At 44.5% G+C, this 17,428-nt stretch overlaps 1 protein-coding gene across 4 annotated transcripts in view; it reads right to left on the bottom strand.

Moving 5' to 3' along the window:
- Positions 1-14,642: 14,642 nt before the first annotated feature.
- TBC1D24 (TBC1 domain family member 24) overlaps positions 14,643-17,428 on the bottom strand; it is a 31,579-nt gene continuing 28,793 nt past the window's right edge. For all 4 annotated transcript variants that reach the window (XM_069983970.1, XM_069983969.1, XM_069983968.1 and 1 more), the window contains 3 exons: positions 16,767-16,862; positions 15,968-16,193; positions 14,643-15,195 (listed from right to left, as the gene is read on the bottom strand). In XM_069983970.1, the coding sequence (XP_069840071.1) occupies positions 15,020-15,195; positions 15,968-16,193; positions 16,767-16,862 (498 nt within the window). In that variant the 3' untranslated portion in view covers positions 14,643-15,019. The remainder of the gene's footprint in view (positions 15,196-15,967; positions 16,194-16,766; positions 16,863-17,428) is intronic.

Below are 17,428 nucleotides of genomic sequence, written 5' to 3'. Positions count from 1 at the left end.
CATCTCTATTTTGGACTATGCATGAAAAAAAGATCTGTTACAGACAGTAGTATAGTCCCTGGTAGAATGGACATCTCAAAGATGTAGGTGAGACACTCGTCAATATGTAGCTGCCCGTAAAGAAGCACTCCATTTTTTTTTCTTTCTTCGGCCCAGCGGCAAGCTTGCGTACATTCTCACCCGGGCTGATCGCGTTCCCACTTTTCAGCGTTATTTCAATGTTCCAATGCTGTTCAGGTCCCACAGAATGCCTTTTTTAAAAAGAGATTTGACATCAGTTTCACCAGCTTGATACACAAGCAGCATGCAGCATGGGATAGATAAAAGGCTTCCAGAAACAGCGCTCAGGATCATTGGGGTTGCTTCTCCCCATCAGCCTTAACTGATATATCTGTTTACGTATATGTAGATCATCGATTATTCATGCACAATAGGGTGAGCGGGACCATTCCCATTGCAATATTACAGCTTTTTTCCAGCTGACTGGGGTTTGGGCCGCTTTAAATTGATGATCGGTTCACTTCAACTTCAAGAGTTTCCTTCAATAGAATGAATTGCCTGATTTAGTTCTATGTGACTGTCTTGGTCACACATTCAGCTTGAGTCATCTATGTGGGTAGGAATAACTATTTATCCTTAACACCACATAGATATGACATTGCCGCAGGTAGAGATGCACATCCTAAAACAATACAAGAACTTAGGTGCTCTAAGCTGTCCCATAAAAGTAGAAGTTCACATTCACAAAATATACAGAGAGAGAAGCTTGTACACATTATACAGCAAACTGACGCAACCATCACAGAATATCGCCATATAGTTAATACTTAGCGCACAAAAGGCCATTTGGGTGAATCCTTTTGTATAGGATGGGGGTTGTAATTCTGCAACAGCTTTCTAGCCACAGGTTGGGGAACACTGCCCTATTAAAGTCCACACAACTCTGTATAACTATATAGTAGTCACTCATAAATTATCACACTCTCTTAAATCTATCAAGTAAGGGGTTACTGAGTCTTAAACCAGAGCATAGTTTATTAAGTTGTGTTGCTTGTGTACACATTGGGTTGTGTCTCTGTGTACTGTAAGCAGAGCTCAAGATGACACAGGCTACGTGGACCCTGAATATACAACATCTTCCAGGAGAAAGTTTTCTCATCAAGCCTCTAAATAGTCCTTGTGGGTCACGTGTGTTTTAACACAAATAGAGCCCTCGATGCTCCGAGGAGCTGTGAGGCCTTTCATTGGCCTGACATTGCTGTGGCAATACTAAGGGGAAGCGGTAAAACGCGTGACATAGCGTTCATTCCACTAGTAAAACGACAAGTGGAAAATTATCGACTTTCCAATGCATTTTACACTACAAATGGGTGTTAACGTTTTCGGCTTTAGGCTATTTAATTTTTTTTTAAGAATATTCAGTATTCCGTGACTTGGCTTACCAAGGAGAGCCATTCAAAATTAAGGGTACAATGTCGCTTCTATCTCTTCTAGCTGTCGGTGTGGGTCCATATCAATCACAACTTCTAACATCTCTATAACATGTCAGAAGTTGTATGAAAGTTAAGGTACGTTTAAAAATTGTGGGCTTCTTATAGACCAACCCTTAAAGTGGCCTCACAGTTTACATAGATGCTGGCTAAATGATGGTTCAGCCAAAAGCCAATCCTCCCGGTCCATACATATACATATACCCTTTACAATGTATATGTATAGTATAAAAGCTAAAGCTGGCCATACTCAGTAGTTATGTGTTGGCCAAACCTGCCATCTGATGTGGTGTATAGAGATCTCCTGGCTGTCCTTGATGGCAGATGACGGGGAAGAAAAGGATTAGACATGTTGGATTTCAACTGCACAGTTGTTTTGCTCCTGGGGAGATAAGCCGCCACTAGTTGAGTCAGGCAGCAACCTTCTGCCCCCTTTCCATTTAGAACATATGCACGCTTGCCTCAACTGAGTGTGCACATGTATAAGGGAATATTAGTTAGCAATAGGATACGGGGTCAACAGCCACATCCAAGGGGAAGGAAAAGAATAGTAAAAGGCGTAACACAGACAATGTGGTATCAAGTCTGATATACGACTACTAGCACACTATGGGACAGGAGGATGCTGTAGTTGACCTAGACATAAAGATGGGCCTAAGCATCTACAAGGCTCATAAAGTGCAGCACAAGAACATGCTAAGGACACAATGACTAGCACCTGATGTGAGATTGACCAGATGGGTTGAAAACTGCATATCGACCTCCTAAACCATGGGTCTCCAAACTGCGGCCCTCCAGCTGTTGCAAAACTACATTTCCCATCATGCCTAGGCAGCCAAATCCAAAGCTTAGCTGTCCAGGCATGATGGGAGTTGTAGTTTCGCAACAGCTGGAGGGCCGCAGTTTGGAGACCCATGTCCTAAACCTTGTTATAAATCCCCGGTATTGGCACAGAAGTATAATCATAGCTATCATTATACGGAATGAGAACAATCATGAAAAGAGTCTGATGTCCCCAAAACGTGTAGCTGACCCTGGATATGAGGCACAGATGGCGGCTATTCCTATGTGACCTATACATGAGTGGGAGCTGTTTAGAGGTCATCCATCTCTCCACTAGTACACATGGCTGGTTGTATCTAGATGAGATGTTTTCCCTCTAAACACAATTTCTTTTTGGGAGGTTCTGTAGATACCTGCTGTGAAGGAGGCTGCGGCTTACGACTAGCCTCAGGTAGGACAAGCAATGACAGACTGTGACAAACCGGTCAGATCTTCCTTCTGTCTGCACCGAGCGGAGACAAGTGTCATGGCTTGGAGATGATGTGTTTGTTGGTAAAGAGACAAAGAAAGTGCAGTCAGGACAAAGAGGGTCTGTTATACCATACGCAGTGACCCCAGGGGCTTGTGGAAGGATCAGATTGTGTCATTGATGTGCGATATGCAAGGAAGGATATGCAATCTTTACTTAGATTATGCATGCACTGCCAAACTCTGTCCATGAAACTGAGCTGCATCCTTGTTACAGCAAGGGAAAATATACTAGTATACTAAAAAATTATACTAATATACTAGAAATTATACCACCCCAAAAAAATTGAAATTAAGAATTGTGGGGTTTCTGTATAGGATTTGGAAGACCCAAAGTATGCAAAGCAAATATATTGGTCAATACCCTTATGGGGGTCAGCAACCAGCTGTCAAAACTGTTTTTCTATCATGCCCTAGCAGTCGTATGGTTGGAATTGTAGTTTTGCAACAGCTGGAGAAACTCAAGTTGGGAAACACTATACTAGAATATTTCAATGGTTAATAATGGGAGTCTAAAGGGTAGAATATAGGCTGTCAACCTAATGGAGTGTGTGGGTTGGGCCTGACAGCTCCCACCTTCTAGCTAACTAGTCCTTCCAACCAACTATTTAGGTTAATTACCCAAGCCAACCAATAAAGATGTGTCACACAAGCTCATGCCCTCCTAATGGTGAGCAGCCCTGCCATATAGCAATGGCTTACACACTGGGATCCATACATGACAGCCATACAACCCTTCCCCCCCTTGTATAGCTCCTCTTGCAGAGCCCTTTGCACATCCCACTGTTATCAGCAACAATTCTATGTAATAGATACATATGTAGCAGTAGCTGCTATCCATACAGCATATTGTTTACCAAGATAGAAAACATCAAATTCACATATGTTTAGGAATGCAAGGAAACCCCACCAGCCAAAGATAAGAGCCCATATATGCCTAGTGGGAAACATATAAACCACTTGGTGTACCCCATACGGGTAATAAAGAGGTGATGGCCCACATGTGCTTACGACAGCATAAGACAGGGGGTTTGGGGTGTAAATACAGCCCTGCTTAAAGCCAATTCCAAAAGACTTCACAATATCCTCTAACATGCACACCTTAAGGGTGCGTCAACACTACGGGATTCACGTGTATAACCCGCGGCGTATTCAATCGCTCGTCCCCGCACGCGGCGGTGTGCTTTTCCACCCGTGCCATAGACACTATTCTGTGCATGGGCGGATTACGTGTTCTGCCGAATGAATTGACCTGTCAATTCTTTTGACGGAACGCGGAATCCGCCCGTGCACAGAATAGTGTCTATGGCACTGGTGGAAAAGCGCACCGCCGCGTGCGGGGACGAGCGACGGAATACGCCGCGGGTTATACGCTGCAATTCGGTAGTGTGCACGCACCCTTATATAGCAAAGTAGGCTGAAAAATTTCAGGAAAAATGATACCCTGTGGTATACTTATTGCAGGGCCGGAGGAGGAGGAACATGACACAGGAATTCACAGAACACTAACAATAGTAGTCATGTGCTGTCCCTTTATCCCCTGAAATCATGTTCATGTAGAAACCATGATGGTGGTATGAACAGAGCCTAACATATGGGGTTAGTAGAGGACAACAAACAAGATCATATTAGTATTATGAATTCATTTCTATATCCAAGGGACATCAGATAGGGAGATGACTCATATACCCCTCTTAGCTGATGTCTGTTTGCAAATGTATAAAATCATGTTCATTCTAAGCTCAAGAGTCACAGAGGTCACGCTGCCCTTCATCAATACCTACATCAATCATTCAGGACAGGGAGGGGTGGGGGAGGGAGGAGACATGCATTCTGCAGCTCAGCACCACCTCTATTACTCTTGAGCTTAGAAGCAAAACATGATTTTTAGGCTGCGTTCACACTATGTATATTTCAGTCAGTATATTTCAGTCAGTATTGCAACCAAAACCAGAAGTAAATTAAAAACACAGAAAGGCTCTGTTCACACAATGATGAAATTGAGTGGATGGCCGCCATTTAATGGCAAATATTTGCTGTTATTTTAAAACAACGGCTGTTATATTGAAATAATGGCAGCTATTTACTGTTATATGGCGGCCATCCACTCAATTTCAACATTGTGTGAACAGATCCTTTCTGTGTTTTTAATCCACTCCTGGTTTTGGTTGCAATACTGACTGAACTATACTGACTGAAATATACGTAGTGTGAACGCAGCCTAAAACTGCAGCCATCAATCAGCTCATTTGTTTAATCTCTTTTATCAGCTATCATCCCGTGTCTGAGCATGATATACAGCTGACAGATTCCCTTTAAGGTTGGCATTGCTTTCATAAGGTAGATCTCCCTAGCGTCACCGCTACTTTATCGCTTGTAAATTCAAACTGAATAAACTCAGTCCTTTATCAAGGAAATCATCTCTTCTTGGATCTGAGATCCAGTCCTGTCATCCCTGGCTAAGTAATGGAGCCTCATCTCCTTGATACTACTGTCTATGTACGCATTATTGAAGTGAATGAGACAGTTATATACATTTAACACGATCAGTTCTCCAAGGAGACCGTAAGAGGCCTCTGAGAATACAGATTATCTGATCATCCCGTTGCAGCTGTAGAGTATACATTATTTACACACAGCGCTGTAGGGAGCCAAGATCATACAGCCTGGTTATGGTGCACATACAGCTCCTTCTGCATCCCAGACATCCAGTGCCTAGCAGTCAGATTATCAGACACATAACTTGACATGATCCTGTTTTCCTCACTTCCAGGAGTACCGGACGCTAATGGGCCCAGGAAGAAAGGAACTTGCCGTTTTCTTTCTGCAGATGTATCTATACAGATGCATAGGTTAAAAAGAAGGAAATCACTTCCACTGTTTAGGAAAATATAGGGGGTGTTAGGTGGTACACTGTATATTAAATCCTATAGGTAACCTTTTAAAGGGGTTGTCTACTTTCTTCCACCGCACTTTACATTGTCTGCAATGGATAATTGGAACGCGGGCACACCCGAATGAGCCCACATTCCAATTCAAAAGAAATTAAATTCATCCGGCTGGTACTTCAGTACCGACCGGGTTGAACTTCATAGTCACAGAACAACCGCTGTCTTACAGCATGTGAACGTGGCCTTATACAACAATACCAGAGTCTTCACAGAGGTTGCTTTTGGCTGACCACTGCAATGGTTATTCTGACTGGTTCCTGATGTTACACAATTGCTTCTTCCTGTTTTCTCTGGTCACGTTCCGCCCTAGATCACCAGTGCCATTTACCCTGCAGAGCTCTGTCAGACGTCCTGTGTGCTCAGTGGGGAGATATCATACTCTCTTTGCTCTTCATGGTCAAAGCAAAAATCACTTTATTTTCTTACATTTAAGTCCTTCCTTTATATTTCTTATACTTTTTGGATCCACTTCTGGTTTTGGCTCAAAAATGAATAAGAATATTGCAATGTGTGATGTCTCATATGCTTCCCTTCCGCTCTCATGTGAGCTGCCTGAGGCTTTACTCCAGCTACAAGAGTCACATAACATATTACTGTATACAATGTGTGTGTCTATTCTTCTATTGCTCTAGTGCAATATAAAATAAAGTCAGCCTCCAGATCTTCAACTCCTAGGCCCCTATGACAACACTTCCTGCCTGGTCTATGATCATACAGAACATTCAATATATGTTATTGACTCTTTCACAATCTGCGTGTACATGAACGGCCCCTCTAAGAATATGGAATATGAAATTAAATATTCTGCGGGTATAGATACTATATTATTCCTGTTATGCGATTCATCCTATAGGTGTGGTGAGCTGGCTGTATGCTGGTGAAGGAATGGAGGAAGGGCAGATGTTGCAATGTCTAGGGTTACATGTTTCCAGGAACAAAGCAGGGAAATACTTGGTGTTTGTGATCTATAGCAGTGTGTGTTCAGCGTTTTACTACCTTTGTAGACAGTAAGATGTAGGTTGTCTCAAGAAGGAATGAAAGGGTTTGTTTGTTTTTGTTTCTTAAACAGTGCCCCCCTTGTATGTGGGCAGTGTTTACTATTGCAGCTTAGGCTTATTTGCATAAAAATAGAATGGGGGGTATCCTTTTAATTCTGAACCAAGTCTCTGCGTCAGTATATAATTCTAGGGCTGGACTGTGTTATCGCCCTATGGCCAAAGACAGCAGTCACAACTAATACACTAGTTGGTTAAATGGTGCAAGACCTAAGATAGTGACAGGGGTGTTGCTAAGATTCATGGAGCCTTACAGCAAGAAACTGTAGGGCATCCCCCATACTCATACGGAGTCCTGCAGCGTTCTGTTCTCCCAGCTCCTCGATGCACCAGTACTGCCTCCGGCCACAAGAGACTGGCAGAGGGTGTTGTAAGCCATAGCTATGATGGAGGCAGACCATGTATCCGTGCACAGGCCCTGTAGCATTTGCATGGTCTACCTGCATGTACAGTAGTATCCAGGCTGCGATTCTCCAGCTGTTGCAAAACGTAAAAGGCCCTATTTCACGGGTCGTTTAGAGGAGCAAACGAGCGCTCTCAGTGCTTGTTTGCTCCTCGTTCCCCGCTCGCGGCAGCAGCAAGCGGGTGAGTGCGGGAGGGGCAGCGGGGAGCTGCAGGGGGGCTGCCCGGGTGATCGCTGATCGTCCGGGCAGCCCATAGGATACAGCAGCATCTACTGCCGATGCTCCTATTCAACGGAGCGACGGCAGCAGATTGTTGCTGTTTCCTATGTATCCTATGCTATGTATCCTTTATCGTTGCACTCTATTCCACGGGACGATTATCGTCCATAGCGGCCGAATACGGACGATAATCGTTCCGTGGAATAGGGCCTTAACTTGCTTTCCCTATCCAGTGATGGGAAACCAACGGCCCTCCAGCTATTGCAAATCTAAAATGTTACAATGCCTGGACAGCTAAACCCAAAAGGTACTGCTGCTTAGGCATGAAAGGAATTGTAGTTTTGCAACCACTGAAGGGCTGTAAGGCTGGGTTTACATATATAAGTTGGCATCAGTTGCGTTTTTTGCCTAAAAACTGACCACAACTGATGCCAAAAATGCATCAGTTGTCATCAGTTTTTCTATCCTTTTTTCCATCAGTTGTCATCAGTTGTCACAATTTGCTCTTATAAAGTTGACATTTCTTTTCCCTATAGGTTTTCCTGTCATTTTCAAAGTGATTTTAAGGTACTTGCAGTATAGTATAGTGGCAGACCCCTTGGGTATGTTCACATCTCATTTTTGCCTGCTATATGGGAGGGGGTAGAGCTCACAGGGGGGGCTATATGGGAGGGGGGAGAGCTCACAGGGGGGCTATATGGGAGGGGGGAGAGCTCACAGGGGGGATATATGGGAGGGGGGAGAGCACACTGGGGGGATATAAATATTATGGGGAGCTCACAGGGGGGCTATATGGGAGGGGGGAGAGCACACTGGGGGGATATAAATGATTTTCAAAAGGTTTTATTTACACTGTTATACACAGCCCCGTTGGGTGGGCTTTCACAGGACCCCCGGGTTCTGCAAAGGCAATCCTCTTCGCCTGAACGCCGGTGCCGTACGGGATGCGTCCTGCCCGGCCAGGCATCCGGCGTTCTATTCGTTATAATGAGTGCGGCGCCGCATCGCCGGAGCGGTGGTCCGTCAGGACGCTGCAAGACATGTCCGGCGGTCCGGCGATGCGGCGGCCACTAGTTCACCGCCGCACATTTTGAACGATCCCATTGAAAACAATGGGATCAGTTCAAAGAGGCGTTTCCCTCCGGCGCTTTTCTCCTGCGCCGGAGGGAAACGCCGCCGCACATATGTAAACCCGGCCTAAGTTCTCCCAAATTTGAAGTAAATCAGTTGTAAAACCAACTTAACTGCACTAGATATAACCAGATGAACTTGCAGAAAATCTGTAATTTTCCATCCACATAAGGTGCATTCATTTGGAGTACAGAGAAATATCCTTAAGGCCTTATTCACACATTCAGTGAAGTTGTCCGTGATAACAGATCCGTGATCTTGGACAATATTTTAGCCCATTGCTTTCTTATTAATTATTCACACGTTCCGTTTTTTTCACGGATCCGCCATCCGTTCCATAAAAAAATAGGACATGTCATAACTCGGATGAGATGACAGCAGGGATTCCCCCATAGAAGTCTATAAGATCCGTGTTTTTCACGGATTGCACGGATCTGACATCACGGAGGTAGATAGCGGACTTTATCCACGGACCTTGAAAATCACTGAACGTGTGAATAAGACCTAAAGCTCCAGACCATTTGAAGTGTAAGCTATGAAAATCCCTGTTGCAGCATTCTCAATCACCAGAGGCCCAGAGCACTGTGCTCGGCCTACAATGATCCTGAAAAAGCGTTGGCTCTGCATACAAATACATTTCTTTAAACAACACTGCCCCCTCTGGAGAAACAAGGGAAGACCATCTTTATAAAGGCTTTACCAGCAGCTCATCTAGCGATATGGCTGCCCTATTCCAGAGACATGGAGCAGATATAGTTATACACTCAATGAAAACAAATAATGTACCCAGATAGAAATATTGAATTACAGCAATACTCAGCATTCAGCAGATATATAAATGATGACAGGTCTTACAGATGATACTGGGTCTTGCCACAAGAAGGTATAACAGAGATCCCCATATTAAAAAAAGACTCTCAGAGGCTACTTTTCAGTATTGCACAACTTGGTGAGAGATCACTTACTGATAAACATGCCTCTAGCAAGTTTGCTCAGTAGTCAGACTTTGAGAGGGGATGCATCAGTGGACAGAGAAGCAGGATGGCCGTTTCAAAAAACTGTCTGCCATCTAGGCCATTTCGACCAAGATGTTAGGATTATTGGTTATGTGAGGGCACAAACATTGTGAACAGACTCAGGAAGGACCACACAGATCTCCAGTAATGGGGACCATTTGAGCTCCCACAGTTCCCTTGTCCACCAGCCAGACTGTATAGTCAGTGATGTATTCAGGTTCTGTTAAGAATCCAGTGAGAGGCAGGTTGGAGTATAGAGGCCTTGTGTTTCCATCCTGCCTTTGTTATGGAGTGACACTGCCCCGCTGCTAGAATGATGTGGGAAGGACACACTGCCCCCTGCTGGTGTGATAATGTGGAGGGGACACACTGCCCCCTGCTGGTGTGATGATGTGGAGGGGACACACTGCCCCCTGCTGGTGTGATGATGTGGGAAGGATACACTGCTCCATAATGGTGTGATAATCTAGGGAGCCATCACATATGAGTCGGTCAACCCAAGTAGCGATATATGGGACACTCCTGCAACCCCCTGTTGTCTTTTATGCAGACGCATAACTTGAAGCCTGTGTCACACAGCCCCTCAAATATAATGCTCTATTTATAGTACTGTCTCATCATATGGAAAAAGCCCCCCCTAGCTATGCCCAACCTGGAAAGCCAGCTTTGCCAACCTATCAGCAGGATCTACAGGCCCAGCTGTAACTGTCTTAGGATAGAACCATGATCTTATTCATTGACAGCAAGAATAGAACTTGGGGATTGAGACGAACTGAAAGACAACAGTACATAGAAAGTTACAGAACATTTACAATACAGCTATTATAGGGGCTGTCCCATCAGTGTTATATTAGCACATGTGAACAGAATAACGGGGTCCCCTTCACTTGGTGCCAGATGGGGGAGCCCCTTACAGATGGTGGCCGCTTGTTTTGCTGGCCTCCGGTACATTTCCTGGCAGAATCATGTATTTCTCAGTCCTTTTGCGAACTAGATTATACATAGCCCTTGAGGCTTCATTTACATGAAACAGGAAAATCCCTTCAATACGGCACGGCTGACAACGCCAACTTCACAACAATGGTTACTTGGAAACAACAGTAGCATTTTTAGGGTTCTACTTGCTAAAACAGCTTGAGAACCACTACGCTAGACTGTATCAGTCTGAAATATGAGCCTATAATAGCCGATGATTAGAATACATTAATAGGATATGCATATTTATCCACCCTGGAACAGAACATTACCCTCTATTACCACCCAGCAGTAATGATAGCTGTAATGGGCTTATGATAAAATGCTGCCACCGCTGACATCTAGTGGACACGTAGTGAAGTTCACCTGGCTGAATCCTGACTTGAAACTAAAGGGAAGCAAAGACATTTACTGGCAAAAGATCAGACGATAAAAGCATTTTCCTATTAATAAACATTTAGCCAGTTTTCAATAAAAGATAGGGTAAGCGGAAGTGAGAGTAGTCTTGTTTTGTCGCAGTCATGGAATGACTGGTTAATCATTTACAGAGTCCGCTCCTTATAAACATACATTAACCATTTACAGGGCAATACTGGATAGTTAGTGTACAGCAGTGCTCCCCAACCGGTGACTCTTCAGCTGCCGCATAACTACAGCTCCCAAGCTGCCAGGGCATGATGGGATTTGTAGTTTACAAACCTGTGTTCTCCAGCTGTTGCAAGAGACATGGCTAACAAATCAAGTTTTCACAACACTGGCATCAGGAAATCAGACTGGTGTAGACAGGGATAAAGTGATAAAGAAGATACTCTTCCTGTTCCCACACCAAACAACTGGGTCCTTTTCCTGCTATAGGTGGCACAATGCAGTGATCAATGGGCTACCTTTAACAGGACGTTAACCTCCAGCTGCTCTCAACTCCTTGAAATGTGTACAGTAGCCAATGGCTTACAAAAATAAGCAAATGAATGGAGACAGTAGAAAGCAGCGCTGGGCCAAGTGTCTCTCTTCCCAGTAATCTCCATTTTGCTGAGACTTTTAAATGGAGACTGGCTCTGGCAGCAAGATGGCGAGTGAAGCACTTCGCTAGGTGCTTCTCTTGTGTCTAACGATTCTTGGGGGTCTGAACACCTGGACCCTGTTAAACCTTTTAACCAGTTAAAGGGGCATTCCCCCCAAAATTATTTTTGCATTAATACGCTGCCCACCCGTAGCTTTCCATCTTTCCAATATAAAGTTATTATGGATTCTGCACAGTTTTGCTGTTATCCAGCTATATTCACCCCCACGGATTACAGAGAATCATCAGACCTCAGTCCACTCAGACACGCTCCCTGCTCCTGGCCCCCACCCTCCGTGTCGGCATCACGTGTCCTCAGTCCCAGCACAGTAACACTGATGAGGCGGCTGCTGTTACAGAGGGAGACAGTGATCAGCGCAGCTGTGACAGCATCCCTCTCTAACAGCAGCCACCCGGTCACCCCCAGCCCAGAGCTCACCCAGTGTCTAGAGCCTCCAGGCAGCACTCACCCGCAGCACACAGCCTCCCCCCCCCCCCCCCATCACCCGTGGCATCCCTCACTCACCCGCGGCAACCCCCCCCCCCCCCGCAATCGTCCGCAACTAGCTCCGCCCCCCGCCAACTCAGCTCTGCTGCACCGGCGTCCCCGCCAGCTCAGCTCTGCTGCACCGGCGTCCCCGCCAGCTCAGCTCTGCTGCACTGTCATCATCTCCTTCATTGTCTCAGCTCTGCTACTTCACCATCATCAGGCAGAAGCATTGCATGATGGGAAATGTAGTTTCCTATCTTGGATATAGACCATGTTTTAGAAAAAGTTGTAACTCAGGAACGTCAGCAGCTAGAAAGATGGGAGACGGCTCAAAATACTCAGGGGGACTTGGTGAGTAAGACCAGCTAGGTTTGGGAGCATTTCATTTTTTTAGCTTTTGGGGGGAATACCCCTTTAAGGTGCGTTTACACAAAACAATAATTGGCCCGATCGTACGATTAACGATGTCGGAGTAACGATTTTTTTTCATAACGATCAGTGTTTAGACGGTACGATATATCTTACGGAAAATCGTTTTGCGATCGCTTAAGCCTATCTCACACATTGGTTAAAATCGGCGAACGACTGTTCACACGGAACGATCTGCAAATTTTTTGCGAACGACGATTTCATGACATGTTGAACGATCAAAATGAACGATTTCTCGTTCGTCGTTTGATCGGTCGCTGCGTTTACACGTACGATTATCGTTCGAATTCGATCGTTATCGCGCAAATTCGCACGATAATAGTTATGCGTAAACGCACCATTAAGCATTTCACAGCAAAGGTTTTAAGGCAATGTAATGGGTGCATATAGATGCCAGTGCAGCCGGGTCTCTAGTGTATTGATGTGAATATGGATACATGGAGCAAGATGAAGTCCGACAATGTATAGTCACATTTTCTGCTCAGATTCAGTGAAATCTTGTAAAAATTAAAAATTGACAGATTGTTTTTTATGTCATCATCCATGTACAGTGTAAAGCTCCATCCTACGTCCATCCATCCAATAACCTATATTGATATATTATGTGTTAGGGTCCATTTACACAGAAAGATTATCTGCCAAAGATTTGAAGCCAAAGCCAACAGTGGATTTGAAAAGAGGAGAAATCTCAGGCTTTCCTTTATGACCTGATCTCTGTTTATAGTCTGTTCCTGGCTTTGGCTTCAAATCTTTGGCAGATAATCTGTCAGATAATCTTTCTGTGTAAATGGACCCCAAGTGGCTTTATTTACCAGATAGGCCTTTTTCCCCTTTAATTTGCTGTAAACTGTCTATTAGGGGAATTCTATATCTAGCAGTAGAGTCCTACTAGGAACATGGGAAGTGGGGGCAGGGCTTAGCTTGTGCTATGTGCAGAAAAGAGGGAAGTGAGCCTGTCTGCCTCCTCCAGAATAAAAGCAGAGGGACCCGTAAAGAAACAAGTGAAAGTGGACACACTTTATCTATGAATATAATTTTAAAACCATAAAAAATGCTTTAATCTGTTAACAATCAGTGGACCTTTTACTATTTGTCTCTGCATTGAAGGTAAAGGCATAATGTTTTGTATAACTTTTGTGTTTCAATAAAGATGGTTTAAATAAATAAATAAATAAATGAATAAATAAATAAATAAATAAGGATATGGCTTAGCTGTGACCTTAAAGGGATACTGACAGCATGGATATGCAGATCACATAAGCATTGCATACATGTCTTCTGTTTCTGTTCTGTGATCCGGTGTCTTCAGTAAAAAGCAACTGTATTCTGTGCGGACAGTGTAAGAGAGGTGTCTCCGTGACACTGTCAGCGCCTGCCCTGCTTTGCGGCCGCCGCTGTATCTGTCCTGCCTCCTCCAGAATGATTAACAGCAGGGCCAGAGAGCAAGAGGGCTGAGGTTGTGCGGGGCAGGCACTAACAGCATCACAGACCCACCTCTGTGACACAGAGCCTGGATCACGGATCATTGCCAGAGAGGTATGCTTGCACTGCTCCTGTGGTGGCCTCTGGAAACTGGCAGCACAGATACATGCATATCCATGCTGTCAGTTTCCCTTTAAGGAGTCAAATGCTGATATTGTGTCTGCCTACTGCTTGCACACCAGTGTCTCAGCGTTCAGACCGTGACCAATCAGAAGAACGAGCTTGAAGAAAATGGCGCTTATTGCATTCATCTTCTGGCTCGGTGTCTTGTGAGGAGACGTCCACATAATGAAAGTCTATGGGGCACGTCTCTTCAAGGACACAGAGCAGGATGTCCTCAATCTACTGATAGTTTTGGGCCTGAACACTTCTTACATGTCTCTCTGACCTTTTGGTGCACTTTAATTTAATCATGATACTTATAAATCTGAAAAAAAAAGAAACCACCAGTGCCTGAGATTGACTTTTATTCCTGAAATCTTCACCACCTACAGGGTGATCCATATAATCTCACAGCTCTCCAGACTCAGGGTTCTTTCTTTATTGGCCCTTTAAAGAATTGCTAGTTTTGTAGAACAAATAAGAGAAGGGAGGACTACTGAACATGGGGCACGGGGGGGGGGGGGGGGGGGGGGGGAAGGAAGAGGACTAGACACAAGGTGACAGAACCACAGGGAAGATGTACACAGCAAACACGAAGGAGAGAGACGTCACATAAGGGGGTCTGCCATCAAGATATAACCAGGAATGTATCTAACAGGAAACTGTTCAGGGACTGGAAAGTGCATAGTTCTGCTTGGTCCAATGATATGGTAAAGATACTTTCACCACTGCTTGCGTGAGGACACAAGCCCATTAATAACCAGACGATCAGTATCTAGAGTCCGACAAGGCAACTCCTCACATTGATTGAAGACGAGCAGATGAAGATGCCGCCATACCTGCACCAATGTCCCAGCTGACATTTGTTCGGAATTGCACATTAATTCTCTGAACAGGGTTCACCTCATGGCAACGCAGCAGAGCGCTCATCATTCAGATTGTCCTTGAAGCCCCAGACCTCAATGGTGGCGATCTGGAAGGTCTCTGAGCACAGAGGCTGGTTGTTGAAGGTATTGCAGTGACTGGTTCGTCCATAGTTCAGATCGGAATCCAGATACAAGGCTTGTCCATCACCACCACCTGAGGGGGCACCACAGTCAGGTTATACACCACATGCTATAGCCAAGGGTAAATTCTACTATAAATGAGCACATCTCTAGACTTATAGTATCAGTGGAGGTGCCAACAACTGAGAGCTTATGGCTGCTGTCACCCCATAGTATGCAGTAACCCCCCCTTATCTTGCCTGCTAATATCGATAGCCTATCCTAAAGGCAAGGCCATCAATTTTATATTGGTCTAGGGTCTTACTCCTGGCACCCCTATCTATTAGCTGCTGGATATGCATAAATTAATGCTGTAATTTTCTAGAGCTCACATGCAGTGCATACATCCCTTCTGCGCTGCAGTGAGATCACACAGCAGTATGAAGGTATGTATGCACTGCATGTGTGATCTGAAAAATAACAGCACAGATATATAAATACCTGTGCTGTCAGTTCCAATGGCCACACAAACAATACAAGGATGGTTCATTTGGCCTGGTTGCTCGAATACTGTGCTATGTAAATGCACTGCAGATGAGTGCTGATGAGAGTTCATTTGTGGGTGGCTGAGAAATCTCTAGGTGATAAAGAACACTTGGCTACCACTTAAACAACTCTCTACTGAACTTCCATACATAACCTAGTACAGCACTCTTGCCATGTTCAGAAGTCCCATAAAGGGCAAAAAAAGAGGGTAAGTAAAGCATGCATGGTACCTATTGATTTGGCTTAAACGGATTTTTTGCAAATTGTCACATCAGCTGGTATAGGCCTTCCCTTTCACAGGAATGTCCTGAGCGACTTACCAATGATGATGCACTCTGTGCTCCCAGCCATGAACATGGAGGCCGTTTTAGATGGGAGGTTGAAATGACGAGTGGCCAGAAAAGGCGATAGACGATTGGAGGGGTCGGAGCTTTCCGCTGTGTCCTGGACAGAATTGGAATCGTTGTCGGCAGCTGCTGAAGCAGCTCTACCGAGCTCAGGATGTTTTATTATAACCCACTCATAGCGCTCCACCTCTGGCTGCAGCTGTGTGAACAAAGGGAATTATTTTTATTTAACCAGTATATTTGAGCTTCTGGCATAAACTGTGCAGAAAAATATTATAGTTACTTTGGTGTGGCCACAGAGACTGTACCATACCCCGCATGTACTTGAAAATAGCGACTTTGGAACTGACATTATTGATAAAATTATGAGGACAGATAAACTAGGTTCTAATCTATAAGCCAAGGAATGCCCAGTTCACTTACAAAGACACCTGCAGCACAGAGGATTATAGCAGTAGATCCTTACCCTTGTGTATGGACAGGATACAACATAGAAGATCTGGCCAAGTTGAATTATTAACAAGAAGTAATGGAGGAGTTTTATTACAGTAGAGATACCCTTTGAGAACAGCGACGCAAACTATAGCAGGTAAAAGGTCTTGTAGTGGAAGAGGGAGCTGTGGTTAAAGCTTTGGCTGTCCAGGCATGATGGGAGTTGTAGTTTTGCAACAGCTAGAGAGCCAAGGTTCCCCACCCCTCACATACAGGTTGCAGAATGAGCATAAAAGCGGATTTGTTCATTGTGTTATACTCCAGATGAAGTAATTCTTACCCGAAATACGAAGCACTCTCCAGTCCCAAAGAAGCTCAGCTTGTTTCCACTTCTCCTCCGTTCACTCCAGTCGGTAGACAGATATGCACCACATACCTAGGGTAACACCAGTGCAAACGCACAAGAACCATAGATTATAGGGATCCCATTAAGAATGAGCAGAGAATGCAACATAAGTATTGAACACAGTACACAGTCCAGTTTTTAAAGTGAATCTGACAACTGTATGTGATGCCCAGAGCTGTAGACAGGGGCAGATAGTAAATAGGAGAGATAAAACAAATGATTGTTGTCTCTTTGCTGATGGTGTTTGCAGAGTTATAAAATCATATTTTCCTTCTAAGTTCAAGAGTTGTAGCAGTGGAGCTGAGCTGCAGCATGCACACCTCATCCTCCTCCGCCCCTCTCTGCCCTGCACGATTGATGTATAGGGTATGGCTTCCAGTTCTGAGCCTTTATATCAACCATGCAGGGAGGAGGCAGCATGCTGCAGCTAAGCTCGGCCCCTTCAACTCTTGAGTTTCAAAGAAAAACTATTTTTTATTTTTTTTTTTTAAATCTGAGTTTAAAGGTTACATTTTAAACAGAGCAGAGTAAAAAGTATAAAGCATTCTTGGAGGATAATTGCTGCATCACACATGCGACAAAGATCATAAAAAGTC

This window comes from Dendropsophus ebraccatus, chromosome 9 (genome assembly GCF_027789765.1).
Source record: "Dendropsophus ebraccatus isolate aDenEbr1 chromosome 9, aDenEbr1.pat, whole genome shotgun sequence".
NCBI lineage: Eukaryota > Metazoa > Chordata > Amphibia > Anura > Hylidae > Dendropsophus > Dendropsophus ebraccatus.
Note: the sequence above shows the minus strand (reverse complement) of the source record. Positions and strands in the feature narration are given on the sequence as shown.